The sequence below is a fragment of the Mastigoproctus giganteus genome, chromosome 6 (genome assembly GCF_048544385.1).
Source record: "Mastigoproctus giganteus isolate SK-2022 chromosome 6, ASM4854438v1, whole genome shotgun sequence".
NCBI lineage: Eukaryota > Metazoa > Arthropoda > Arachnida > Uropygi > Thelyphonidae > Mastigoproctus > Mastigoproctus giganteus.
Window position 1 is genome coordinate 218,744,252 of NC_143580.1, and position 27,963 is coordinate 218,772,214.

Sequence of the window (27,963 nt, forward strand, 5' to 3'; positions counted from 1 at the left end):
TCTTCGTTGTGATAAACTGCCCACCAAAACTTTTCAAAAGGCACTGGATAACAAAAACATCTGTTGGCTCTCAGATGCTTACGGACTGCCCTGATAAAGGTTGCGCTACTCTTTCGAAGCTATTAATTTTCAATATGAATAATTAGCTTATCGATCAGGGGCCTTTTATTGGGAGAAAGAATAATAAATGGCCCGTCACTGCCTATTTATAATTTTGTAGACATAGCAAGGATACTACCCCAATAAAAATAGATGTAGATAATACGCCAATACAATCTTGGTGCTCGCGGGCAGAAAGATGACTTCGACCAGTGTTCTTAAAAGACTGAATTCGGGACGCATTTATGGGCTTTTTGTTATACTTGGGAAAAGGCCGTATCAGGAATAGTCAAAAAGGGCACACTCGCTTAGAGCACATTTCCATTAGTGGCATGAAAACGCAATAAAAATAAGTTGCTGCTGGGCAGGGGGGAGTATAAACTATTTTTCTCGGGGCGCTGAATTAGCTTTGAAGGGCCTGACTGTAGCCTAGTTGATCGATCTAAGGTTAGAAATGGATCAAACAGACCACATGAGACAAGCAATTTACAGACACCATACATAGTGCCTCATTGCTTTCGTTACCTTGGTACTCATTCTAAATAAGTAAGAAACAAATATACATTGCCCTAGTATTAATAACTGGATACTCTTCCACTGATAGATGGTCACGTCCTACTCAAGCACCCAGTGTCAGACAACTATAAACATTCTCGTGGGCTTTTGAGGAGACAGTAGTACAACTGCCAATGCAAGATACTGCGATCGACGAAATTCAGACTTTCAGTATGGAACGATAATAGGTACCACAGAAGCAGTCGGTCTATACATGGCATTTCAGTGACACTTAGAGATCCCCAAGTCGAAGACTGGTGATGCGATGTCACGAAACGTTCCAGAAAACCACCCTGAACTGTAGATCAATCGAAAACTTTACTCTGGAGTGGCGAGTCATACAAGGTCTATCAGTCTGATGGTGGTGCCTTGGTGTGGCGGATGTCCGGAGATGGCTACCTGCCAGACTGTATCGTACCAACAATGACGCTTGGCGGAGGCAGCGTGATGATCTGGAGCTATTTTTCATGCTTTGGTATGGTACCATTGATTGTTTTTGGACAAAACCATGAATCCGGAATCTATCTAGACGTCCTGGACAATAACGAGTGACCTACGTTATGACAGTACGTCAGAGAATGCCCATACCTGTATCAGCAGAACAACGCTCCATGTCATTGCATGCACTGTGATTGACTGATTTGAGGCCATGAGCCTCAAAAACCTGGACTGGGCAGCCCACAATTCTGATCTCAATCCTACAGAGAACCTCTGGGACAAACTGGATCTTCGGGTGAGTGCGAGGAGAGACTGTCCAGAAAAAGGCTGAACTGGTCGCCATTTTGAAGGCCAAATGGTTGAAAATATGAAAGGACATTTACAAAAAAAAAAACCACTGGTGGAGGGCAATCCACGGAGACTGTCATGAACGATAAAGGCTTTAGCCCCTTATTAGTTTTTCCTCTAAATAAATGTTATTTGTAGATTTGCAGGTTCGGATATTGATGGTAGGGAAGTGTATTTTTTTAATTAGCCAACAAATTATATATTAAATTGTATATTGATTTTTTTCAGATGCAACTTAGCAGTAAACAATTTTTATCATTAAATTTTAAATTATAGTTTATAATTTTTATGACTGTTGGCGCCTGTGTGCTATTAACTAACAGAATCGGGGTAATCGATACTATATATAAAAAAAAAAAAAGTTGGTTAATGTACACAGTGCGTTACATCGATTTTCATAATCAGAATTTTTTGGTAACAAGGAAAATTAGTTATTTCCTTTTCACAGAATAATAAAAGCGAAAAGGAAAAGTAAATAACTAATTCTTTTTGACAATTACTTTATTAGTTAATTAATTAATTACTAATATGAAATATTAAAAGTAACTGTTTTCACATCATTGCTCGTATGTCACTTAAATTCACTCAACGTTTTGCAACACTGCTTATTTGATTCAGGATTTTTAATAAATATTGACGCTCTCCCGTGATTTAACAAATTAAACAAATAGCAAAACACAGATTTCATCACAGCATGCAGTCAACATTTTTGTAATATACTTTATTTCCTCCTGGATGTTAATAACAACTGGGGATAACACGTATTTCAAATTTCATGGCACTTATGATTTCACGTTTTATGATAAATATAATGAATATTAATAATTCTTGATTTATAAATTTAGTAAACTGATAACAAAAAAAAAACCCTCCATTGCTTTTCTGTGCGGTATGTGGAGGGCGTATTTTATTTATTTATTTTTTGATATGGCATATGTTTTGTGGTGGGGAGAATTGACGGGTTTCTACTGGTCTTTATGAATCATTCTGAAAGATACACACACACACACACACACAACTGCATCCAAATCCATCCCCTGGAATCTAGTGTTACACGTGGACAGATATGAAGGTAGTAGAGGCTTTACGCATTTGCGCCTAAAAGTAAAGTCAGTTTTGTCAGAAAGTTATTTCTGACATAACTGACCCCATGGAGACCTCTGTGGAGAAAAGGCTCCACAGAGGTCTCCTACTCCCATCTGGTGCAATTGGAACTGACTTATAGCAGTTCCAATTGCACCATCAACTGGACAGTTAAGTTATTGGACCTTTTGAGGAAAATGCAAAGTTCTTTATGAGGCTGAGATATCGCCAGTTGACTTTGGCCCATATCATAACTAACTACTTTTTATTAAACTTTTTACTAAAATAAAAAAAACTAGGTTAAATTTGTTTTCTTTAAACATTTATTTTTGTACCTGGAATTGGGGCTGAAAAATGGCGACACGACACGTTTAATATATGCAGCAGATATTAAAAATAGGACGATTAAAAAAAAAAAAAAAAAAGGAAAAGAAAACAGTCGAAGTGGAAAAGTAGGGGTGGAGGGGGTAATAAACATTTTATGCAACTCCACGTGTTCCGTTTTCGCTACTAACATTCCCGGCATCCCTACTCCCAGGCATCCTCGTTGAACCAATAAATTAGCATCCAAATGGGCTGACATTACATAAACTTTAATTTACTATTGTAACCAACACATTGGAGCTTGTTAACGGGTGACAAGTGGCTCCAAGGAGACGCGTAATATTCTCCTGCGATTACTCGCATTCGGCAGGGTAGTCAATATTGCACAAGACACCCGCAGCGCATGGTGTCACCAAGAAGTACAAAGGAGTACTAAAAGAGGCACATTTGTCATTCAATTAGTCAGGCTGTCAATTTAAAGTGGAAAATAGATGGAACTCCACTATACTTCAACTTTTCTTATTTTTACTTAAAAGAAAAAGTGGCAAACACTTAAACGCGCACTTGAATTATGACTAATGTACGCATGTTGTTGTAAAGGGTAATTGGGTGACTATGACATTCGATTAAATTTTTATTTATTTATTTTTTTCCTTTAAGAGATGGTTACTTTATCTTTAGAATGTAACGGAAGTAAACAGAATACACTTTAAAAATTGCAAAGGTACAACAAAAACGATCTAGAATTAAGATAAAAATCATTTATTTACTTAAGATAAATATATAAATACAGTGACTTCTTATTTTACGCGTGTTTAAATTACGCCAATTTAAAATAACGCGCTGCAACCATATTTAAGGGGAAACGCCAGAAGCGGGGGAGTACACACCCAAACAGGTATTCAACCTCGACGAAACAGGTTTATATTGGAAAAAAATGCCTCATCGCACTTATTTCCATTGCTGAAAAGATCGGCTAACACTTCTGTTTGGTGCTAATATGGAGGGTCATAAAGTGAAACCTATTTGCATTCACCACTATCAAAACCCTCGTGCCCGACAGGTCGTACATGCCCGTGTAATGGTACTCAAACCCTAAAGGGTGGATGACTACTGTTTTTTTTTTTTTCTTCCCAGAAGTTTTCTTTGATCTCGGGTTACAACAAGAATTGGAAGTGTATTACAAGGCAGAAGGAATTCCATTAAACATCTCACTTATTCCACCCAGTATTTTTGATATCTGTTCCAATATCAAGATTATAATTTTTTATTTTTTATTATTATTATCTGTTTATTTCTCTTACGAGACACCCATGGACAGCACGTGGGTAGAGGGTGTGGTTACATTATATCAGTATTTACAAGCATATTTACATGAACTTATTTACAATATTTGAAGATGACAAAACACAGAATATGTGTTAATGGATTAATTGCGAATGGTTGTTAAATGCTAAATATTATTATCTAAATTATTAAATTAGTCTTCTTATTATATTTGTACCTGCCGGTACACATTACCAAATATTTCTGTCCTATACATTTTGTCTGTACATAGTTTCTCTGCATCTATATTTAAATTATTAAAATAATTAACAGTATTTGCTGGGAAAAATCTCCCCAGAGAGTCCAATTGAGTCAGTTGGCACTTGAGACTTGGTTCTTCTCTGTTTATTCTCGGTCGTGTCATCCGGGGGCGAGTGATCACGTTTCCCACTTTCGGCGAATCTATTCTCTCCGTTAGTAGCTTTGCCAGAGTTAAGATGTTTCTGGTTGTGATGATATACTTCCAGGGTGTGATGTCCAGATTGGCAGACAAGATCGCTCTTGAGATGGTAAACGGTTTCCCGGCAATCTTGTTTAGCCATCTCAGGAGCCAGTATTCTACTCCTAAGAAGGCCTTGATGTTGCTCTCAGGGGCCGATGACCAGATAGTCGATGCGTACAACGGAATCGGTGTAACGCATTTAAGGATGTATTGGATCATGAGATGAGGGCTTCGGAGACCGGTGAGTTCTTGTCTGGTGCTCCAGAGTGCTGCGTATGTCTTTTTCCTAATGTATTCGAAGTGAGGTATGAAGTTTAATCCTTCGTCCCACTTAAGGCCAAGGTCAACATGTGCGGGAGATTTTTGGACTCTGGTATTGTTCACGAAAATCGTAATTTCATTTTTCTTCTTTTTATTGGTGAAGGTCATTTGGGCAGTTTTCTTTTCATTAACTTTCAGGCCAATGTAGTGCAGATATTCTTCTAGTTTCCTTATTGCCTTGTTTGCTTCCTCTGATAGGTGGGGTGCAGTTTCTTGTTCTTTGGAGATTACAAAAAATTTCAAATCGTCAGCATATGTAATAAATTGCTCACAGTTTTGAGCTAAAAATGGGGCTAGTGCTATTGCGAAGAAGGTGGCGGACAATACGCCCCCTTGAGGTACTCCCCTAGAGATACAGTAAGTTGCTGTTTGTTTCCCGTTTATTGCGATAATTTGTCTTTCTTGAAGGGTGTTAGTGAGAATGTTTAAAGTGCTTCCTGAAATGAGGAAATACTCCTTGAGGATTACTGTTATAGCTGGAATTGAGACGTTGTCGAAGGCTGCTGCTACATCCAGGAAAACGATGTCCAACTGTTGTTTATTGTTTAAAGCTAGCTGTATTCGGAGTAGAGTCTCCATTAAATTTGTTATAGTCGACCTTCGAGGAAGCACAGAATGTAAGTATTCTGGCCTGTCCCCAAAGCAGTGCTGATTGACGGTGTTGAGGATTCCTTTCTCAAAAACTTTTTGCAGAGAGCATCCGATTGCGATGGGCCTGAAATCTTTACTGGTTTTAGGATTGTTTATTTTTGGAACTGGTTTTACGTAATATCTCTTCCATGTTTTCGGGATAACCCCCTCAGTTAGTATTCTTTGGAAGAGGTGGTGGAGCGGGTCGATTATGTAAGCACTACATATTTTTATCATGAATAGCGGGAACTGGTCCGGCCCGATCGTTGCTTTATTGGGGAGCGAGTTAATAGCTTCCTTTAAGTTTTCCCTGCTGATATTAATTTCACGTAATATGTTTCTATCTATAGTTCGGTTAGTGCCAGTGGGATCCATCAGTTTTCCCCGTGGCAAATACAACCTCAACACTCCAGACTATGGAACAACATGTGATTAATTTTTTAAGGCTCAGCATTTAAAGCGCATTCTGGCTGATCTAATTGACAAGACCGACCACGAACAGATGAGTGTGCAGCAACATTAGCGAACCTTCAATATAACAGATGCTTTAAAATTCATTGATGGGGCATGGCGTAAAGTTCCATATAATTGTATTCAAAGTTCGTGGTATAAGTTATGTCCGGATCTTAGCAACTCCTTCGAAGGCTCTCTGATACCGATGAAGATTATGCAAAAGACAAATGCGTGAAAATGAAAGGAATATCGAAAGCATTAAATCTTATAGATGAAGGCCTAAATCTCTTAGCTGATGAAGACTCTAATCTTGAACGAAACTCTAAAGCGCAACGTAAATTTACGCTAGAACTTGGTTGCTACTACGAATTGTTGCGTGAGAAGAGGCAACGTGCAAAGCAACTAACTCTGGATTCCTTTTTCAAGCGCTCAAGAGAGCAGTCAAGTCTGTGGCGTAGCCAGGATTTTTTGTCAGTAGGTACATTCACAAAAAAGGCGGCAATTACAATTCACAAAAAAGGCGCCATTTGCTTTCTAAAAGAGCGCCACAATACGAGATTTCGGCGTCAATGTACCAGCTGACCCTTCACCTCCCAGGTTAGTGTAACATCCCCACCTATCTAGTCCGAATCCGAGGGAACGAAATCTGACCATGACGATCCCTCTCATCAATCTGCCTAAGACCATCCTCCAATCCAATATCTCATGCGACTGCCAAAGATTTCAATACTTGAGGTCAAAGATTGTCTTTTTCAAGCTCTCGTAGGTAGTACAGTTGGTATAATCATCACCACCCTCCTCACATCGGGTGGAAAAGCGTTCGAATCCCGTCAATGAAGAGAGGAATTTTTATGGGTCTTTTTTTACAAGGTGGCCGAGTTAGTCGGTCTCAGGCGATGGTGGTGTTTTTTTTTTTTTTTTTTTTTTTTTTTCAGAATCGCGGTTTTTCGTCCAGTTTGATATCGAAGAATATCAATATTGTTTTCAATGAAAAAGAATAAAACAAAATATATGTGATGCTCGTCACATATATCATTGATATACAACAGAGATACAATATGACCCGCCATGGCTAGGAGCTTGACAAAAGCTAAGGATCTATAACATATAAATGAGAGTAATTGTTGCTGTTATAGGATTTTAGGAGCATCAGTGACTAAGGCCATATATTACTCTGTGTATGCTATCTGTGAATTGCGTGTTGTGTGTTGGATTTTCTGTTTGCTGGACGAAAAACCCGAGTTTCCGGGAGAAAAACCACGCTACTCTCTCCTGAGACTGGCTAACTGAGCCACGTCGTGAAAAATGCCCATGAAACTTGTTCACGTCATCGACGGGACTCGAACTCAGGTCTTTTCCACCTGGTGTGGGTAATGAGAGTAATATACCTAACAACAAAATATGTAATCATTTAAATAAATATAATATGGAGTATACGAAAATTCTGAGAGAGACAGGAAGAACAGGTATACAAATACACATTAGAGCAAAATATTTACAAATCAAAGTAGGCACATCATTCGGAATCAGTTCATTTGCGAGAGAATAAATCTGTGATTATGAGAGTGCCTGTTCTCAGCCACAGCCGGCAAGACATTTCTTGGATGTAGATATCAGGAAGGAATACAACAGCGAAACCAGTTCGGCCAGCGAAGGCCTATAATTGCGATCTGACCCAAATCTCTGGAGGTCTATCATTATCATTTGTAGGGCTTTTATTTCTACTCTCCTTGGTGCTAGGGAAGCACCTAGGAGAGTAGAAATTTGTCGCATATCTTTAGCCTCTTATTCTTTAGCTGCAGACAAGAAATGGCTCTGGTCAAGGGCGTGCCATTGACATATGTTCCAGATGTCAGGGGAGTTGTTGTGCCAACCATCATCTTAACAGTAGCTGAAGTTCTTCTCCAGATAACTTCAGGCTAACTTGGGATTTGATGCTGAGTGGCCATGCTCATGGTCTTTTGCTGAGGAGGAAAGCGATGCTTGTGGGTTGCCCACTTCAAACATCCAATATTCACTGGCGAGGAAAAGATCTGTACTCTCCAATACAAGTTGTCTTGTATTGGAGAGTACAGATTCAATGCGACTCTTTAACCCAATCTTTAGGTTATGCAAAGATCTTTGTGATTTGTCACATTTGAAATTATTGCGCCCACCAGTGAGGGTTGTATGAGTGTGGGAGATTGCTTCATATAGAAAACAACAATTATACACATTTTAAAGTTGAAGGCAGGTCAAGAGAGCTGTATACTCGTTGTAAACTGTAAATTCCTGTGCCAGCTGATGGCAGTATTTCCGTTAAGAGCTTTATACCAGCAGCATAGGTAATCATTCCTGGCACACAAAAACGGAATAAGGAGAGCCATAAACACAGCCCAGATATATGTCACCTTAAGACACACCTGCATAGATAGATCTAGTATAGGAGACTGCGATAAGTGAGGTACAGTTCTGTTGTTACATAGGTTTGAGTTTGATTTTATTGGCGCAAAAACGACTAAAGTTATACTGCGCCAAGAAAATTGTTATATAGGAGATATTGCAGAAAAGCGAGAGGGTCACTTGTTATTAGGAGAAACTGTTTAACAGATTTGAAAGGCTGTAATATAATACTCGAAAAATTAACAGAACAAAATGTTTTTCATGAATATTTTATTGTGAACAGTGTCATCGAAAGCGAATAATTGATATAATAGGAATCCTGACATGCAAATTACGAAGATCTAATAGAAATCAATCTACCACCTTACACAGCCGCATTATTAGGCAATTACTGTATTAACAAGGGTTGCGACTTCATTCCCGTTTTTTGGCTTGCTCAGTGGGATAGCCACGTACCTAGGACTCAGGATGACAAGTCAGCGTCGTTTAGATGATTCTTTGAGATGGCGGGCCATTGGATGACTTGAAGCCGGGCAGTCGCAGGCGGCACGTTGGCAGCAGTTTCAGGAGACAAGAACCATCTGTAATGTGCTGTGCCAGACTCCTCCTATTGTATGTGAAGGGCCTACTTGCACTTGAAGCCATAATTTAGCTCAGGAGACCACCAAGCATTGGTCCTAGCTAAGATAGAGACCTGTTTTGAAGCTGAAAACATCGTAATAGTGTGCAACCATCTAGTCAACATGTCAAAGGCCAGTCCTGGATCGCCAGTTTCAAAAATTCAAAAAGAATATATATTTTGCTGCTTTGAGGCATTTGTTTGGTTCAAGAAAGGAGGAAGAGTTGGCGACCTTCCTTTTCAAAGCATTATAGACGTGAAAATTAAGCACTGGAAGTTGCAAAGGATTACAATGGGGTTTCGATCAGATTCAGAATTAGTTTCTGGCTTGGTGTCAACGCTAAAGAAACCAGATAACAGTATGTGGCCAAGGCGATTAAGACCTCTTTCGAGCCATCATTTATGAGCCTGAAACCACTATGTGCAATATTGGCCATAAGCAACTCATGGAGATTTTGGAGGCTTGGTGGCAAGTTGAAATCTTCACAGATATGAGGTGGCTAACGTGTTGAGCGTATTTATTAACCAGGATGTAGTATCATTGTCTGAGCATCGGAGGTATACAGACTGCACCAAGATCTAATAAGCTGGAAAGCCCTCGTGGGTAGCACAGTTGGTAGGATCGCTGTCCTCTCCACACCGGTTGAGAAAACCTGAGTTCGAGTCTCATCGATGACGGGAGGAATTTTTATGGGCCTTTTTCACAAAGTGGCTGAGTTAATTGGTTTCAAGGGAGGGTAACATCGCATCGTATGTGAACTAGTCTTTGGCGGCACCCAGGCTAATGCCCATCTCCACCTTGTATCTTGTTTATTCGAGTGGATCTTCCACATATAGGCCTGCAGTGTAAATGTGTCAGTGTAAGTGTAGTGTAATGTTCGTGTTTTGGCAGGCCACTTAGCCACCAGGGAGCAGACTCCACCAGGGCATCCGCTACCAGGCGCCTCTTCCTGGCATGCGAAGCCGAAACTGGGTCTACTAAACTTTCTATGTTGTAAGCACATAATCCCGCACCCATCAGTAGTAGTGCAAGACTGATGGGTGCCTGCAATCCCGCTCGCTCCCATGCTGCTCACACCTAAGGACCAGCAAAATAAAAAAAAAAAAAAGAAGTGTTTAACAAACCCGCAAGATCGATATCCCGCATCAGCAAAATCTGAGACTAGAGTAGCATGGTTTTTTCCCAGAAACAGAAAATCAACCCCTCAGAACACACGCAATTTACCGAAATTATACACGGAGCAATAAGGTCTTAGTCTCCGATGCTCCTAAAACCTTACTATAACAAGCTGGAGTTTACCTTCGCCATTACAATCAATGCTTCGAACAGAGAAATGCTGGATGTGAAGAATGATATTGATTCTTGTTCAGGTTCGAGCCAAGTTTCAGACAGTAAATGACATCAGCCATTTGGGACAAAAGTACCTACCTGCTCAAGTGTCTCAAGCTTATTTAACTTATCACAAACATCTTGGTTAAAAAAAAAAAAAAAAAAAAAAAAAAAATTGAGTGTATGGCAACAAGCGACCTTCAAGCAGCGCCGTGCAAAGGTACTTGGGGACCTGGATGCAAAAGGGATTAAGGTGCATCGTTTATTTATGGTGAGACTTTGATGTCCCCCTAGATCGGGGGGGGACGGCGCATCCGATGCATTCCCCATCTTCACAGCCCTGCTTTCAGGAGTCCTGATTTGTAGACCGGATTGTTTCTACCCATAGGCTTTGTAACTCGTTTGGTTAATATTTTTGGTATCAGTTGTGGGGGGATTATTGTTGAAGCTATGATGTTAAATTAAATTAAATTTTCTGTTTATACTCCGGCACGACAACCAAGTCAGTAGAGTTTATAATAAATCGTCAATACAAATATTTATCGCATTTAGTAGTCACGGGCTTGAACCCCGGTCCACTCAAGCAACGCGTGCTATGCACTCTTGTTCCTGACCACTTGGCTACGTCAGGCTTAGAGGTTTCATCTTCAGGATATGTATAATTGCTTATTATTGGGCAGTGTCGGTTCCTGGGATTTGGGCATATCAGAATGTAGATACCAGTCCTGAAGTATCGCTTGGAGGTTGTCTTGCTTGGGCAATTAGGCACCGCGACTGGACATGAATTGACCTCAGGCTTAGGTTCGTAATACGGTCAGATTAACGATCCAGAAATACAAAGAGAAATAGCCGATATAGCTGAAATGCTGAGCATCGCACTCAACTCTGGAAAATGCATGGGGAGTTTTTAATTTAATTTAATGTATGATTTAATTCTCATCTATTTGTAATACATACTTTTATATTATCCCATAACCTTGTCAAGCCCCTCGCCTCTGGCTGTAGCGGGCATATATTGTATCTTTACTCAAAATCTTTGAAGAAATCAATAAAGATTTCTTCTTCTGTCTTAAAAAGTGAGACAGACATTAAGTTCTTGCTTAATATTCAATTCAATTCAATGTCAGTTGGAGTTGCCTGCGAGGCGAGTCTAGATATGAATGGACTTCGTCGAAAATGGGGAGCTGACGGGTGCATCATCTGCAGTTTAAAGGTGGCCGACGTACTTTTCAAATTATCATCTTCTCTTACGTGCAGATAGAGGTCCAGAATTTCTCACTGCAGGATGGCGAGACTTGCCACAGCAACTCTGGGCCACAGACGGAAAGATGATGCCACAATCTCCGCCCAGGATGGCAGAATGGTTAGTAGTGATGGGCCGCATCTGTTCATGTGAATCCTTCCGTGGTTGGTTGTTGTTGGGTTTTAGGTGCATCGGCGACTAAGGCCATGTTGCTTCCTGTATATTGCGTGTTCCAAGGTGAATTTTCTGTTTGCTGGATATAAAACTCGAGTTTCCGAGATCCACATAGTTTTTCTTAAAAACTATGCTACCCTCGCCTGAGACCGACTAACTCATCCTCGTTGTGAAAAGGTTTCATAAAATCCTTCTGTGTTCTAGATTGAAGTTCTTGGCTTCGATTTTTATGTCTCACTGGTGACAGTCGTGAATTAGCGAGGCGGTATTGACCTGCAATACAGGCCAAATGTAGTTGCAGCCACCTGATTTCCGCTTTTTGGTTTCATTAAGTTAGGTGATGAGTAAGAAGACTGCAATAACTTCAGCTCAGCTTGGGTGATTGGTAATGGGTCTAGCAGAGTCTACAGGAGGGACAGTTTTGAGTAGAAGGTATATTGACTCCTTGGGGATTCTAATTGCACCACAGGGTGGGGAGACACGGGTGTTAGGAATGCTGACTCTTCAGAAGGTGGGTTGCGCTGAACGCTCTGAAACACGTTGCTATTAACGTCTGGTGCTATGGTATCCGAGGTATTTGCAGAGAATGGCGCAAAAGGAACTGGTTCTTTTATTATATATCTTAAGCATTTTGTTTTTCAGACTACCATTGAAGAATGGTTGAGTAGAGGTTTTCTTATTATTCTTTCGGATACTATTTAGAGGGTGAATGGTGGTATCATTATTAATTTGAAAGGCCGCATCGCGTGAAGAGGGGGGGAACATACTCCCTGCGCCCGAAACTGGATAAATACAACCTGGATTGAGGACTCAAAAATTCCACCAGTCGGTGATGGGAATTGAACACAGATCTTTCCAAACGAGCGGCAGACAGTCAAGTGAATAATTTATTTATTTATACAGTGCAGAAGAAAATCCTGGTTGTCTAGGGAAAATAAATGCATCCAAATCAGGTTACTGCGTTGCGCTGTCTCTGATAAACTGTCCTTATTATTTGAACTGAAACCATAAAGATTCAAAATTATATAATTAAAACTTTTAATTTATTTAATTTTAATTATTTTTTTCAGTTTTCCTTTAAAAAGCTAAAAGTTTTTAAAATAATAATCACGACCTAAACGAAAGCTGTAATGACAACAAAAAAAAAAAAAAAAAAAAAAAGAAAAGAAAAGAAAAAAAAAAGGATTTAATTATTACGGATCAATTATAAAAAAAAAAAAAAAAAAAAAAATGGCCAAACATCACACTTTTGCACAATATCTATAGTGCATTCAACCAGGAAATACTGAAGTCAGGTCAAGGAGTACAAGTGAAGTGCCCACCTGCCACTAAAAACAAGTTGGGGGGAAGAGTTGTGTATTCGTGTCTTTCGTGATGCGATGCTGTCAAAAGATACAGAATGAGAACCATCAAGTTTCATCACATGATCATCTACGAATAAAACTGCAAGTTTTAATTGCAGCAGGTAATAGAAATAACAGGTAATATAAAAATATATCAAAATAATACACCTATATTTAAAAAATATAGCTGAGCAGTATGAAATGCATTTTGTATTTTTTACAAAATACAAATGCATTTCCTACTGTACCGCTTTTCATCTTCGAAAAATAAGAAAACAACCCCCCCCCCACACAAATGTAATAAAAAATGCTATTCTCCCTAGCAAGCGTATCCGTTCACATCAATAATTCCCGTACTGTATCTCCAAACAGTTACCCCAAAGTCTAATTTGATGTCAAATCATTTTTTGCATTCCTCAACGCGAAATGTCACCCGGAAGAATTGGACAGGTGGCCTAAAGCATAGACAGCAGTGCAGAGACATTAAAAAATACCTCTGTGTCTACCCTAAAGGAAAAGGGCAATCCTTTTTTTAGACAGAATGAGGAATGCGGCCCGACAGGGAAGAAATTCAATCTAGTGAATTGGTAAATGACTAGCATTAAAGAACACGAATATCTATGGATATAAAGTAGTCAGACTACCTCTTGGGTACGTTCTTTATTCGTGCGTATGATGTCTTGGCCACTCTTATAAAGTTTTATAAGTGAAGTTATCCATCTTCTCTCTTTTTTTAATAAGACTACATGCCCTTTCAAACATAACCGGAAGCGAATGCCAACAGCTATTGCCAAATTATTTACATCCGTTAACTTTTTGTAGCAGAAGAGAGCACTTTTCTTTCTTTTTTTGTTATTTCATTTAAAAAAAAAAAAAAGTACACAAAAGTTCTACATATAATTCTAAATCATCATACCAGTCGATAAATTAGTTGACGTCACTAAAATGTCCACGTGTCTTTTTCCAAACGGTAAATTTTAAATCGTCTGCTTTTCCAAACGATAAATTTTAAATCGTCTGCTTCTAAACAGAAAAATAAAAGACGCAAAAGATGTCAAACTTCACATTAACCTTACACAAGATTACATAATTAATTTTATCCATTTATGACAAACAGAAAACAGTGCCACGTTCAAAGAAGCGCTTCTTCCTTCAAGTTAACGCTCAGGTACAAGAAAAAAAAACAATAAACGAGAAAACTCACTAAGAAAGTATTACAAACTAAAAGACATATGAATGTAAACAAACTTACCCAATTTACTGCTCGTCTTCCTCTTAACTCGCAAACATATCGTCCGAGACCGAATACACTGCAAAAGAATGACACTATGAGTTGATTGTCACAGCACAAGCACGCAAACTCGCCGTGACCACGTTGAGGGTCCACGAACGCGTTATGAGATTTTTCATGCGTCGTAGTCGTAACGGTTGGAAACGGACTGCGTCTATTATTCCCAAGGGGTGGTTCCCTAGTTGCGATGTGTGAAATCGGAAGAAGAAATCGAAACGTAAATATACTCGACATCAATTAATTGTTGCAACTTGAATTTTATTATTATAAAGGCATATCATAGCCATTCATTTCACTAAATAACCGATTAGTACATTCATATTATACAATTTTCAGTCTTTACGTTTGAATAAAATTTTCGGTTTGTCAGGATGTACACATCTTTTAAAATGAAATTTCAGAATTTATGAACACCTAAAGGCAAATGGCGACCAAAAAGTTAAACTTTCTGATTATATTATCTTATCTCCTAAAATAACGCCCGTTCTTTAGTTAGTGACATTAATTGAGCGAACGATTTACTTTTTACAGTTAATGATTAAACTCTTTAACCAAAGATAAGTAACAAAAAATATACCTTAACTGCTGCTAGATAAACCACCTTTATTCAAAATAGTTGCGCTAAAGCGACAGTAACCAAAACAAAATATCGATATGGCCAACAGGTGCGAAGCACCTTGTCACTGAGCACAGTTCACTGATCAGGGCGACACCTGTCCGTTTCGTTTTCTTATTTAGAAAATCAACTTTTATTTGTAGACTATTTAGAAGACGCCTTACTTTATGCAAAATATTGCTCAATGTTACCAACGTTATTATAACCACTGCTAGCGCAATATTAATTGTAAAATTATGAACTTAATATATTAATTTAAAAAAGATTAAATTAAAATTAAATTAAAAAAGATTACTACATTTAAAAAAGTTGCTCAATTTTAATATAACTGAAATCGGAAACCATGCTTCTGTACAGTGTTATTTCTTATTAACTAAAAATTATTCATTAATTAAGGGACCATTTACAAATTACGCAATGTAAGGTGGATAGGAGAGTAATCGTCATATGTTGTTATATATAATAATTTTTTTTTGAAAAATAATGAACAATATGACTGGAAGTGTTTATTTCTTTTATTTATTTAAACAACAAAACAGTAAACAACCATGCCTTAGTGTAGCAACAAAAATAAAGTTACACAGTTCCAAAGCAGAGACTTGGAATACAAATTTCATCAGATATAAAACGGAAAAAGGAAATAAATGAAGAAAAAAAACAATTTAAAGGTTCAGGTAAGTGGTGTGGTTAGAGATTTCAGTTGCGGTATAGTTGCCTCTTGAGGTGTGTAGGGCTATCAAACATCTCCAAGTTTGCTTTGTTAATTGATCTTGCAGTCCTGTTGTAATATCCATAATTTGTTCTTGCATAGAATGGTTTAAGCAGTGGATGGTTTCTTAAAGCTCTTTTCGGTGCGTTTAAGGTCATTTGTGATACGAGGTGAGGGCAATTTATGGTACTATTTACCAGCTGGTTAAATAGGAGTAGATCGGCTTTGTATCTTCTTTCTTCTAGCGCTTCAAGTCCAAAGAGTACACACCACTCTTGGTAAGATTTCTCATCATACTGTAATCCACTTTTTTTTTGGTAGTTGGGTCATCGGATTCTGTGGCCATAATGCACCTCCCAAGGTTTTTGCAGTACTTTGATTCAAGCCCGAGGCGGGATTCGAACCCGCGACCTTTGGGTTGCTAGGCAGGTACTTTACCCACCCGGCTAGCCCGGTCGGCTATCCACTTTTGAAACAGACGTATATTGCATTGCTCTTTTTTGGATATTTTCAATTTTAAACTCATTTGATAATTTTTTTTCGTTATATTATGATGGAGAAGGTGAGAACTTGTTGGGAAATGTTACGTGGAGCGTTAAATTTAAAAAAAAAATCCCAATACATAATTTGTGCATGTCTCCTCTAGGGTAACTCATTGGGAAAAATCTAACAATATAATGTATTATAAAAGATTATTAAAAATATTTTATAATAAGGCCATAATAAATATAATATATTCGTATGCAATAAATTGTAAAATCTATATTCATAATACTACTGTATACAGAATGTGCAAAAAATTCTGGGATTCTATCTTTTATAAAAATAAACCTTTTCAGTTTTTCTTTTAATTAAAACAATTTATTACAGCAGCTTGAATTAAAAAAAAAAAAAAAAAAAAAACGATATGGAGTTTTGTAAGATAAAACATAGTAAAAAAATAAAAAAGGATAAACAGACAAGTACACTCCGGTCTAAAAGTTTGGAGTCATGATGACAACAGTTTTTCGTTAATTTTTTTGAAATTAGCTCTTTTGAAAATATCCTCTATCAGATTTTATCACTGCCTTACACAGACGTGGAATCCTGGCCATTAATTTTATAATAGTACACAGACTAAAATTATTTCTAGCATCTGCAAAGTTTTCCCTAAATTTTGCGAAGATAGGCAGACTTCACGGACTTGAGAATCTAGATAATCCCATAAAAGCTCTATTGGGTTAAAATCAAACGACTGGGATGGCCACGAGGAATCGTTTCATCTTCAAATCATATTATTGCAAAACACTCTAGAATAATCTACACTTTTTTATAATACAGAAACAATACTCCAACTTTCTAAAATATTCTAGAATCATTTTCGACGTTCTACCACCTTCAGGAATCGTCCGTAATATTCTAGCACATCCAGAAATCTTCTACATCTTTCTAGATATTTCTTAAATATTATCATTACTTTTTCTTTTTTTTTTGTATTATTATACAATAGTAGGAAATATTTTAAAAGAAATTGGGAAACAAGTTGGTCCTATTTTAATAAAAACTGAAAATTAAGAAAAATTAAAAGTGATTTCCAACTTTTAGGCGGGAGTGTACCTAGGAGAAATTTCATTCCCTAGGTAGGTGTTTGCTTATTATTTATGGAGAGCAGCAGGCAGGATGGAAGAGAATTTGTCACAGGCGGAGGTGACAAGGATCCTCAAGGTCCTCCACAATGTGATATACGGATTGTGGAAACAGTTCCAGAAGATTGCACACGGTCGAGCAAAAACAATTACCGATTTTAAAAGTGGCCCCATTTCGCAGCGGTTGCAGTGGGAATTAACTGAGGAGGAGTCTAACATAAATTCTTTAGTCTATAACATTAAACTGAAATAGCAATAAATGTCTTTTCCAATTTGCACAGTGCATTATGTAATCGTCAATTTATTCACATTTTTAAGCATCACATCATTGCGTGCTTAGTTTTTTATTTGCTTTATTACTTAAAGTTTTATTTATATAGCCTCTTGATTTAAATTTCCATAAACACGGGTTTTATCTGTACGGTTAAATGAACTAAATATTCTGTTTATACTCCGAGGCGACCAAACGGTCAAAGGAGTTCGCAAATAGACAGCACCGTATTTAGCAGTCACGGGCTTGAATCTCGGTCACTTAAAGCACGTGTACTTATGCACCCGCGCACCTGACCACTTGGCTACGGCGGCCGTCCACTCTGTAACCGGAACTGCCTATTAGCTGTAATTCCATTTCCAAAGCTCGAACGTTTTGATATGAGGAGTTCCAGCATTAAATACTAATCTTAGAGAATCTCTCTTCCCTGAGCCCTGGAAAGTTGCACTTCTCAGACTCATTCCGAAGCCTAACGAACCACCAACAGAACCTCAGTCACTCCGCCCCATTGCTCTCTTACCCAACCTTGGTAAAATTCTGGAACGACTCATAGCGATAAAATTTGTAAGCATATTTCAAGACAAAGGACTTATCTCTCCTTTGCAATATGGATTCACACAAGGTCGCTCCTGTGAGGATGCACTCTCAGAAATAATACTCTATCTGGGAACCTACAAGGCCAAGTACGAACTGGCCGTCTTTATAGACTTTGAGGGGGCCTTTGACCAGGTATGGTGGGAGAGCGCTCTTGAGAGGCTGCACTCTGCTGATTGCCCACCACAACTCTATTGGTTAATCAGGAACTATTTCACCGACAGAACCGTTACAGTACAGGCAAGACATAGGCAACTAATACGACCAATTTACAGGGGATGCCCACATGGCTCTGTATTGGGCCCCTTAATCTGGAACTGGCTTCGCCGCAGCTTCGACAATACCAAGATAATTGCATTCGCAGACGATCTCACCATCATCTTCTCGGGCCGCTCTCGGCGAGCCCTCCGTAGCCAGGTGGGCAGGAGCAGCAGTGCGTAGCACACACACACACACACTTCTTGATTAGACAGGGGTTCGAGCCCGTTTCCACCAAATACGGAGGATGCGGAAAGGTCAGGGAATGACCACCGCATATCCCGGGAGCAATATGACCTTAGTTGCTAATGCTCCTAAAAAACCAAATAACAATATCGGCGAGCCCTTGAGACCACTGCAAACCGCGTTCTTGACGACCTTGCTGACTGGACTCAAACCAATAAGCTCCGAATCAATCCAACAAAAACCAATATGATGATCTTTGGAGCCAAACTCGACCTTCGAAGCCCCCCCCCCCCCAAGTTAAAATCCAAGGCACGCAGTTACCTCTTGTGACTCAAACCCGAGTCCTGGGGGTTATCATCGATCATAGACTTACTTTCCTCCCTCATCTTCAGAATCTCAACATAAAATAAAGAGACTTCTCAGCCTCGATAGTCAGGATCTCCAGGAGTGACTGGGGGCTCTCCAAGCGCAAAATACTCCTTTACTACAAGGCGGTGTTCCTCCCCATAGTCACGTTCGCTGTAGGGACGTGGTTTCACCCAGCAATTAAGTGTAAAGTTAAAGAGAAACTGAACTCTGTCCAACGGGGACTTCTGCTGGCCACCCATCGGATCTGCAGAACAGTCTCCACAGCGGCAACAAAAGTTATTGCAGGAATTCTTCCACTGGACCTCTTTGTAGTTTATAGGAGACTATGCTACAGAATACGGAAGAGGATTCCTGCAGCAATCCTAGGCATCCACTTTAACTTAGACACGGACGTGAAAAGATAGAAGCTGCGCTGCTGTAATGAGCTAGTTCATATATGGCAGACACGATAGGACACAACCAACAAAGGACTAATCACGAAAAACTTCATACCGGATGTTACCTTTGCCATGGTAAAATCCGTTACGAAATGGTTTACTCTCACGATTGAAACCTCCTATCTATTCACAGGACATGAGGCCCTCAATGAGAAATTGTTTCAATTTAGGCTTCCAGAGTCAGACCTTTGTTTCTGTGGAGCGAAGGAGAACTGGTTCCACATACTCTTCGACTGTGCAATATATGATGAATCCAGAGAAAGTTTGAGAAATAACGTCCAGGGATTCTCCCCAACTGTAGTGGAACAACTAATTCAAACACGAAGTAATCTTGCAGCACTCCAGGCCTTTACAAAATAAGTTTTTGCTAGAAGGAAGAGGCTTATTCTGGGGGCGAACCCGGTTCTGCCCCAGATCAATGAAGTCTGAAAATAAAATTGGACAATAAGATTTTTTACCAAGACCTAGACAATACTTAGTATTTAAAAGTCTGTTTTCACGTCTGTCAATGATGTGAGGAATTTTATGGACCTGTTAGGTTTTTTTTCTCCTGTAATCTTGGGTTTTTCTTACAGCAAACCGATCACAGAACACACGCAATTTACAGACATATTATATATGGTGAAATATCGCCTAAGTTGATGATGCTCCTAAAACACAACAACAATTAATCTTTTATAGACTGCATTTAAAATCGATTATCCGACTGAAATGCCATCGGTCCTAATTGTTTCGGATAACCGGGATTTCACTGCATTCCCAACTTTCAGATCAAATTTCTTAACTGTGACTAGTCGGAATTTTACTGTATTTTTGCGTATGGTTTAAAAATAAGACATTTACATTACGACTTGGCCAGGTGGATTAAACATAAGGTTGATCACCACGGATCTATATTAAATCTTTAAAAAAATAATAATAATAAACCCTTAATTAATGTTTACCTTCAAAAACCTTAAATAATGTTTGAACTGACAGCTGTATTAATGGTTAAAAAATTATTTAAGAATTGTCTAACACGTGAGAGACAGTACACGTATGAATGACCATTTTAGAATTCAATAGCAAAATCTAAAAGTTTTTCGCCCTCATCTTATGTCTCGGCATCAACTTTTATCCCACAGATTTCCTTCTCTGCGGACACTCGATTTTTCACCAAAAGATCATAAATAACCATGAACACTTCTGGGAGATTACAGGAGCTCGCGCTCAAAGAAAGGCAGTAAGAGGAAAGCAGTACAGAACTCCCGAAGTACAGAACTCTCGTTCTCTGCTTCCTTCTATCTATTTTCGATGATTACACCGTCGCTACTGGAAGAGTCTTTATGAAGCTGTGCGGTAGCTAAGAGCCAAGAGAAGGTGGCTCAGAACTTGGAGGATATTAAACAGATCAAAGGTTTATCAAGATCTGATTGTTACTCGGAACTCTCCCGACATTCCTAATATTATGAAAGTGCCTCTTTTTCTAAAGAAGCCACCTCTTTTTCTGCAGTTCGCTCATCAGCGCCAAACAAGATTCCCAATTAAGATTTCTTTAAATCAAAAGGAAACTGTAGCAGTTCCGATTAAAAGTTAAATTCGCAATTGTATTATTAATGAATGATAAAATAATTAAACCAATATGTGCTTAAATTCTTTTAGAGAAATACTTGTGAATTCATTATTTTCGAACTTTCTTAAACTGCGAAAAATTTTATTTATTTATTATTTCCTGCAATTATCATTAAATAATAAATGGCTGGTCGGAATGTTCATTCATTTGCCCAAGTGTATTATGTTCGTGAATTGCGTGTGTTCTCTGGCCAATTTGCTGGACGAAGAAACCTTGTTATGTACGCCTGAGACCGACTAACTCAGCCAAGGAGAGAAAAAAAGTCCATAAAAATTCTTCGCGTCATTAACGGGACTCGAACCCGGGCCTTTTCCACTTGGTGTGGGTAGGACGATGACAATGACAATACGCTACCGCGCAGACGCAATTATCATTAAAATGGGTTAATTATTAATTTGATATCGCATACAGGTATATAAGATATGTGTGATGATTTCCTCAACTGCGAGTTGCAAATTTTTGTCAACGCCATTAACATACACTCCCTAGAAACTTTATTAGGATCATGTTCTAATTGCGCGTTTAGGCATCTATCTCCCCGATATCGCTATGACTAGCCTTACTGTAAAGTTTGCGAGGTTCTTAAAGGTATTCAGGAAGTACACTACCAGGATGTCAACGAAATATCTCGCAATTGTATAAATGTAAGCAGAGGGGTCTTCTCCCTGTACTTTGGCTCACAGTAAGCAGGGTTCATAGATTCATGCGGCTTTCTTCAAATGTGAATTCTTTGTTCACTTCTGAATAGTGTACAAAGATTTATCAGACCGTTCCCATCCATCTAGAGATAGCTGCAAAAATGCAGTGAAGTGAAGTGACGTTTCAAAGTCGCAATAATACAGTGCAGCCATGGTAATGACAGACTTGTGAGCAGGCATATTTTCCTAATGGAACAAGACATCTCTGCTGAGTTTTCCTTGTTATTCGCCTTTGATGTTTTCACACAAATAAAGTGTATGCAATAATTACCCTGCGAATGCATGGCCTTTCTGAAGGATTTGGGTAAAAGGGGACTGACGCAAAAGGCAATTCACGAGAATTTGGTTACAACACTGGCGGAGGATGACCCTTCGTATTGTATGGTTAAGCTGTGGGCAGCAGAATTTAAACGGGAAGGAAGAGCTTAGAAGATTACCCACGCTGTAGAAGACTTGCAATGGCCATCACTCCAGAAGTTGATAGTGTGCATGATCTGGTGATGAGCACTAGCAACACTCCATCAGCATCCCAAAAAACCATACCATCCCCTTATCAGAAGCAATCGCATTTACTTTCTTTATAGGTGGGAAGAGCTATGTTCCCACTGTTTGGACTGCTCCTTTCTCTCTAGCCCGAAAGCGATGGAACCACGTCTCATCAATGGTCGTAAATCTTGTAAGGAAATTTGCTGTATCTGCTTGAAAAACGAAGCATAGTAGTAGTATTAGGGTCAGGCGCCACCTGTTGTTTCCCACATCTGCGTGAAAAACGATGCAATGTTCATTTGACTTGACAACTCTTGTGCGTTTTTGATCTGCTGTCAACAACTTTGGGACCCATCGTGCTGATACCTTTTTCATAGCGAGAACGTCTGTTATTATTTTTTTTTAATCTTTATTTATGTTCTTGTTTATACTACGGCACGACCACCAGGTTAGTAGACTTTACAATACACCATCAATACAAATGTTAATTGTATTTAGCAGTCATTTAGTGAACCCCGGTCCACTCAAAGAGTGTGTGCTACTGCACTCTCGCTCCTGACCATTCGGCTACTTCATGTGCTACTCACGTTCAGATGAGATGCTCAAGACGCTGGCAATGTATCGAATTGTCATTCGTCGATCACTCATCACCAGATCATGACACGCTTGTAATGACAATGACATGTCATTACAAGCTTGGGCCCTGGTAGAGTCAAAGCCCAAATATTAAGAAATACGCTCCTGACCATTGGGCTAAGTCATGTGCTACACACGTTCAGATGAGATGCTCAAGACGCTGGCAATGTATCGAATTGTCACTCGTCGATCACTCATCACCAGATCATGCACACTATCAACAACTTCTGAAGTGATGGCCATTGCAGGTCTTCTACAGCGTGGGTAATCTTCCAGGCTCTTCCTTCCGCGTTTAAATTCTGCTGCCCACAGCTTAACCATACAATACGAAGGGTCATCCTCCCCCAGTGTTGTAACCAAATTCTCATGAATTGCCTTTTGCATCAGTCCCCTTTTACCCAAATATTCGATCACTACATGGTGACTGATTTAGTCCATCTTTCTTAGTTTACACAACTATGTTGACTTCGGGACCTGTAATTAAAGTTATTGAAAAAGTTATTGAAACTGCACAAACTTGGTGGGTTACTATTTGAAATGTTATACATTAAGTACAGAATTTTTTTAACACTATCAGTACTCTTTCATACTCACGCCACGAACTTTTCAACCCCCCCTTGTAATTTTATTTTTAGTGTTATGAATGAGGATGCTTTTATGATCTAAATTTGTAGGTTGTTCTTCGAATACACTTCCACCAAAGAGGATCGTGGCGCTATGACAGAATACCTTGGCATGTACATACGTTACCGTACAAATCTGTACCCTAAAACAAAAAATAATGGCTCACTGAGCGCTGTTTTCGCAGTTGCCATGCCTTTGTATAAAAATATATATATATATATATATTTTTTTTTTTTTTTTTCCCCATTTTATTTACAACGATATGCAATTTTGAATCAAAGCTGAACATCGATCTAGGCCAAGATAAAATAATAATAGTATTGTACTAGATACAATTTAATAAAATAGTGTAATTTATAAGCGTGGATCGAACTTTTCGCTAAAAATTCTCCAATTCAACAAGATGAAAATATTCCCAATGAGCATCAATCATCGCGCTAGAAATGCCTTAACCTGAGAGAGAGATAGAGAGAGAGAGAGAGAGAGAGAGAGAGAGAGAGAGAGAGAATTCGTACACTACAGGAAAGGAGTTCTGGCAAACTCATTCGATCTACGTCAGAATATTTTGCTCTTATAGATTGCTTTTAAAGTGCATATTGAATAAGAAAGGGAAAACATGTCCACGAAACAAATATGAATTCAAATTCCACTGTCTGATGGGATCATCCTTTTTGCATTATTTATTTACTTATTTATCAGATTTATTTTATAAAATAAAAATAAAGGCACAAAATATATGGAAGGTTGAAAATAAAAATATAAATGAAATCTGAAAGTCTCTTCTCTCGTACGAGAATCAAGTGAGGGTCATTTGTCAATGTCAAAATCTTTGCGTGAAAACTCAATGGCAAATTGTGCATACTCTAAAGTTGAAAAAATAATAATAATTTGATAAGGAAATCAATTCTTTAGTTGGTATTCAAAAAATGTTAATTTTCTTGTATAATTTGGTACAGTTTTACACGAATACTTAGCTAATTTTAGTAATAACCGACATTTTGAAATTTGCGATATATTTAGTTTCCAAAGAAACTAAAGTTAAATAACAGTCAGCGCCATCTGCTATTAAAATTTCGGTATTAATATAAAATAAATCGGCTGTTTTTATTTTTAACATTATTATTATTATTAACCATACGGTGCAAGGAAGCCTGAGGCTTATGCTGCACCAGCCAAAAAAATTTAATTCTGTACCCTGAGAGAGAGAGAGAGAGAGAGAGAGAGAGAGAGAGAAGAAGAATCAGAAGTAGAAGGGAATCACCAAGAAAGAGAAGGATGATGATATCCAGCTCAGGACCCTGGGTATGCCAAGCCCATACTCACCAGATGTGAGCCCCTGGGGTTATGCTGTAACTAAAAATAAAAATAAATAAATAAACACTTGTTTTAGCCAAGAAAACTCACCTGATGAATATGGGAGATGACTTCCGTATGCGAACAATTATCCAGCGATTTTCCATTAACTTCAAGTATTTCGTCTCCCACCTCCAAATCAGCTCGATCGGCCGGCGACCCTAATAAAATGTTAGAAAAAATTCAATACAATATAAATAAATCTTAAGAAATTACATTAAAATTTATTTAAACAGTAATAATTAATTGTATGAAATACAGTACGCAATTAATGTTCCCCGGACATCACGATTTAATTTTTAAATCTTTATTAATTATATTAATACTTATTTAATTACTATTCTTTCTTTAAACTGTTAAGCACACGGACTCAGTTCGATCTTGACTTGAAAACCTTGAATGTTGTTGATTTTTATTACATATACTGAAACCAAAATACTGGAAATGGGGCGTCAAGTGTGCATTCTGTGATTGGTACGGTCACAACGCGTGCGAATGTGATCCAAGTAATTCTCTTACCACGGGCGTCTCCTACGGGAATATCCAACGCCACAGGCATTACTTTTGTGTTAAACGATGCATTAAATCGCTCTTTTCCGTGAAGAATGGTTAAGGGGAGGAGCCTCTCTACCCACTATGGTGTAACGTGTCAAGGAAACACAAAATTCATAGATGTCTAATGAACTACGGAGACCCTACAGTTATAGTCACAATCATAACTATTAAATTATGATTTTATTTTTAAATTTTGGTTTCTAGACAAAATAAATAAATAAATAATAATAACCACTCTACCAGGCCATAAGGAAGATAGACAAGCGATATTCCCCACCCAACCTAAGCGAGGAGACCCTTCACGCCCCGACGGAACAAACAAAGCTAGAAAGATGGACAAAGAAGACACTCCAGGATAGACACTACAATGGTCTCCATCAAGACCACATAGATAAAATGGCTTCCAACGCATGGCTCACCACCGGGACGCTCTTCCCCGAGATTGAAGGACTCATGTTCGCCATTCAAGACTAGGTAATCAAAACCAGGATCTACAGAAAATACATCGCTAAGGAGTCCGGAGTGAGAGATGACACGTGTCGATGATGCCACTTGGCCTCAGAAACGGTTCACCCAGAGAACACTTACATGGAACTACAGAAAGCCGCGATCCTGAACACATGTTGGATAGTAAGAGAGTACCCCGACCAAGAGTAATAATAACAATATTAACCAGACACAACAACCACCCTTTTGGAGTTGGTACCGGTACCAGTCAAGGGGCGGAAAAATCACATAAGGAGAAAAAAGTTAATTATTTATACTCCTATTATGGTAGTAATAGTGATAGTAATAATAAATGGACACGTTTATTATTATAATAAGCTAAAACATGTTCACCTCCATAGCAGGATGAAGATGAGTTGTAGAAATATTGAACATACTGCATTGATGTGGCGCAGGATAAAGTCACTTGCGTTCACGCCTCAGGCAGAGGGGCTCCCCGTATGGCTACCAAAAGTGAAGGGCAAGCAACTGGAAGTGCTTCCTGCCCAACTGCGTAATGATTACCCAGGAAAGAAGAAGCCAACGCACGAAGTGGAGTTGGCTTCTTCAACATCGAAATGAATACGTTCATCACGGGAGCATACTGTGAAGTAACGAAGCTAGAGCGAGACATGACAATGTACAAGACGAATCTACACACTTAACTGGTTGGAACGACTCAGACTGTTCAGGTCACCGAACAGCGAATACCAAACCAGAGACAGACCATCGTGAAGAAGAACCTGATAGCTCCTGAAATCTTGGGAAAAATCAAGCAGAATAGTTGGTAAATCTTATGCAGTGTTCAGTGTCATACTACACAATAAAGAACATGTTATTCCTTTAGATTTTGCAACAAAAATTATGATCGTGCAAGAGCAAAGATACTACCACCAGTTGAATTTTGTTACACGGCTGTTTTTTTTTTTTTTTTTTACTAATTAAATAAAATAGCCATCTATCTAAATGGAGGATAATTTGATTATTGGCATGGCAACTGTGGCTATGCATCACAGCGTTGCGTATCTCTAAGGCAAGTTTGTAGGTTTCTGGATGAAAACTAGAGAATACCATCTATCTGAAACTAAACTTCTCTCACATGGAAAATACATCCTCCTTTCTATTTGCACAGAAGCCTCAGTAAGTTCCTGGAGCCATAGACGGCATAAGAACCAGCACCATCCCAGCTACCAAAACAGAGAAATTAAACAGTTACGATGAAAATAATTGTTTAAATTTCGTTGTAAAAACGGAATATAAAAAAAATCCTTTTATAAAAATTTTTTATAAAAAATCCTTTTATAAAAATTTTTTAGGAAATTTTATAAAAAATTTCCTAAAAATGTTTCATGTCCCAATTTAAGCCACCGGAGAATTATGTCAATGAAATAAAATGTACCAGACATTTCCACGTACTGTAAAGCTCATAAAAGAAACTGGAGAAACAGAATTTTGTCGAAATTCTCCCCTACCCAAATCCGAGAGGGGTGTTCTTAGTAATTATAATCTATTTCCGGTGTCTAGAATCAATGTAAGCCTCGTCGGCAAAGTAAATTAATATTTTTTAAAGAAATTTATACAATATCCAAAACTAATACCGGGAATAATACTTACCCGGACACAAATCTGCAACAAGATATTGGAGTTGTTCTGTAGTCATTTTCCCTTTGATCTCTCTCCTCTCTCTCTTATGCAGAGAAACAGTATGACAAACCATACCATGCACTGTAATGCTTCCTTGTATTTACAGGAATGTTCGCAAAGGATTAGATGGTTACAGAAGCCCAGCCAGGTATAAAATACAACAGGAAATCATTTGCAGGCGACCACGAGGTAGAATTTTACTTGTGGACAAACTTGGGACCCTTTCCATGGGAATTTTCTCAACAAATAAAACAAAATAAAATAATGTACAGTATTAAAGCAAGCTAGAAATACAGCCTCACTTCCTTGAAGAAACCAGATTGGAGCCTCAAAGGATTATTTGTTTTTCGGTCTGAAACTTAAACATAGCACCGTGAACTTCCACTGACATGGCGCATGAAAA

The 27,963-nt window shown here is 38.5% G+C and overlaps 1 protein-coding gene across 5 annotated transcripts in view; it reads right to left on the minus strand.

Annotated features, from left to right (window-relative positions):
* Positions 1-27,963, minus strand: part of LOC150084991 (protein PALS1-like) — a 262,078-nt gene that overhangs the window by 128,002 nt on the left and 106,113 nt on the right. For all 5 annotated transcript variants that reach the window (XM_090375693.1, XM_090375692.1, XM_090375691.1 and 2 more), the window contains 2 exons: positions 24,927-25,036; positions 14,363-14,420 (listed from right to left, as the gene is read on the minus strand). In XM_090375693.1, coding sequence (XP_090231819.1) covers positions 14,363-14,420; positions 24,927-25,036 — 168 coding nt within the window. The remainder of the gene's footprint in view (positions 1-14,362; positions 14,421-24,926; positions 25,037-27,963) is intronic.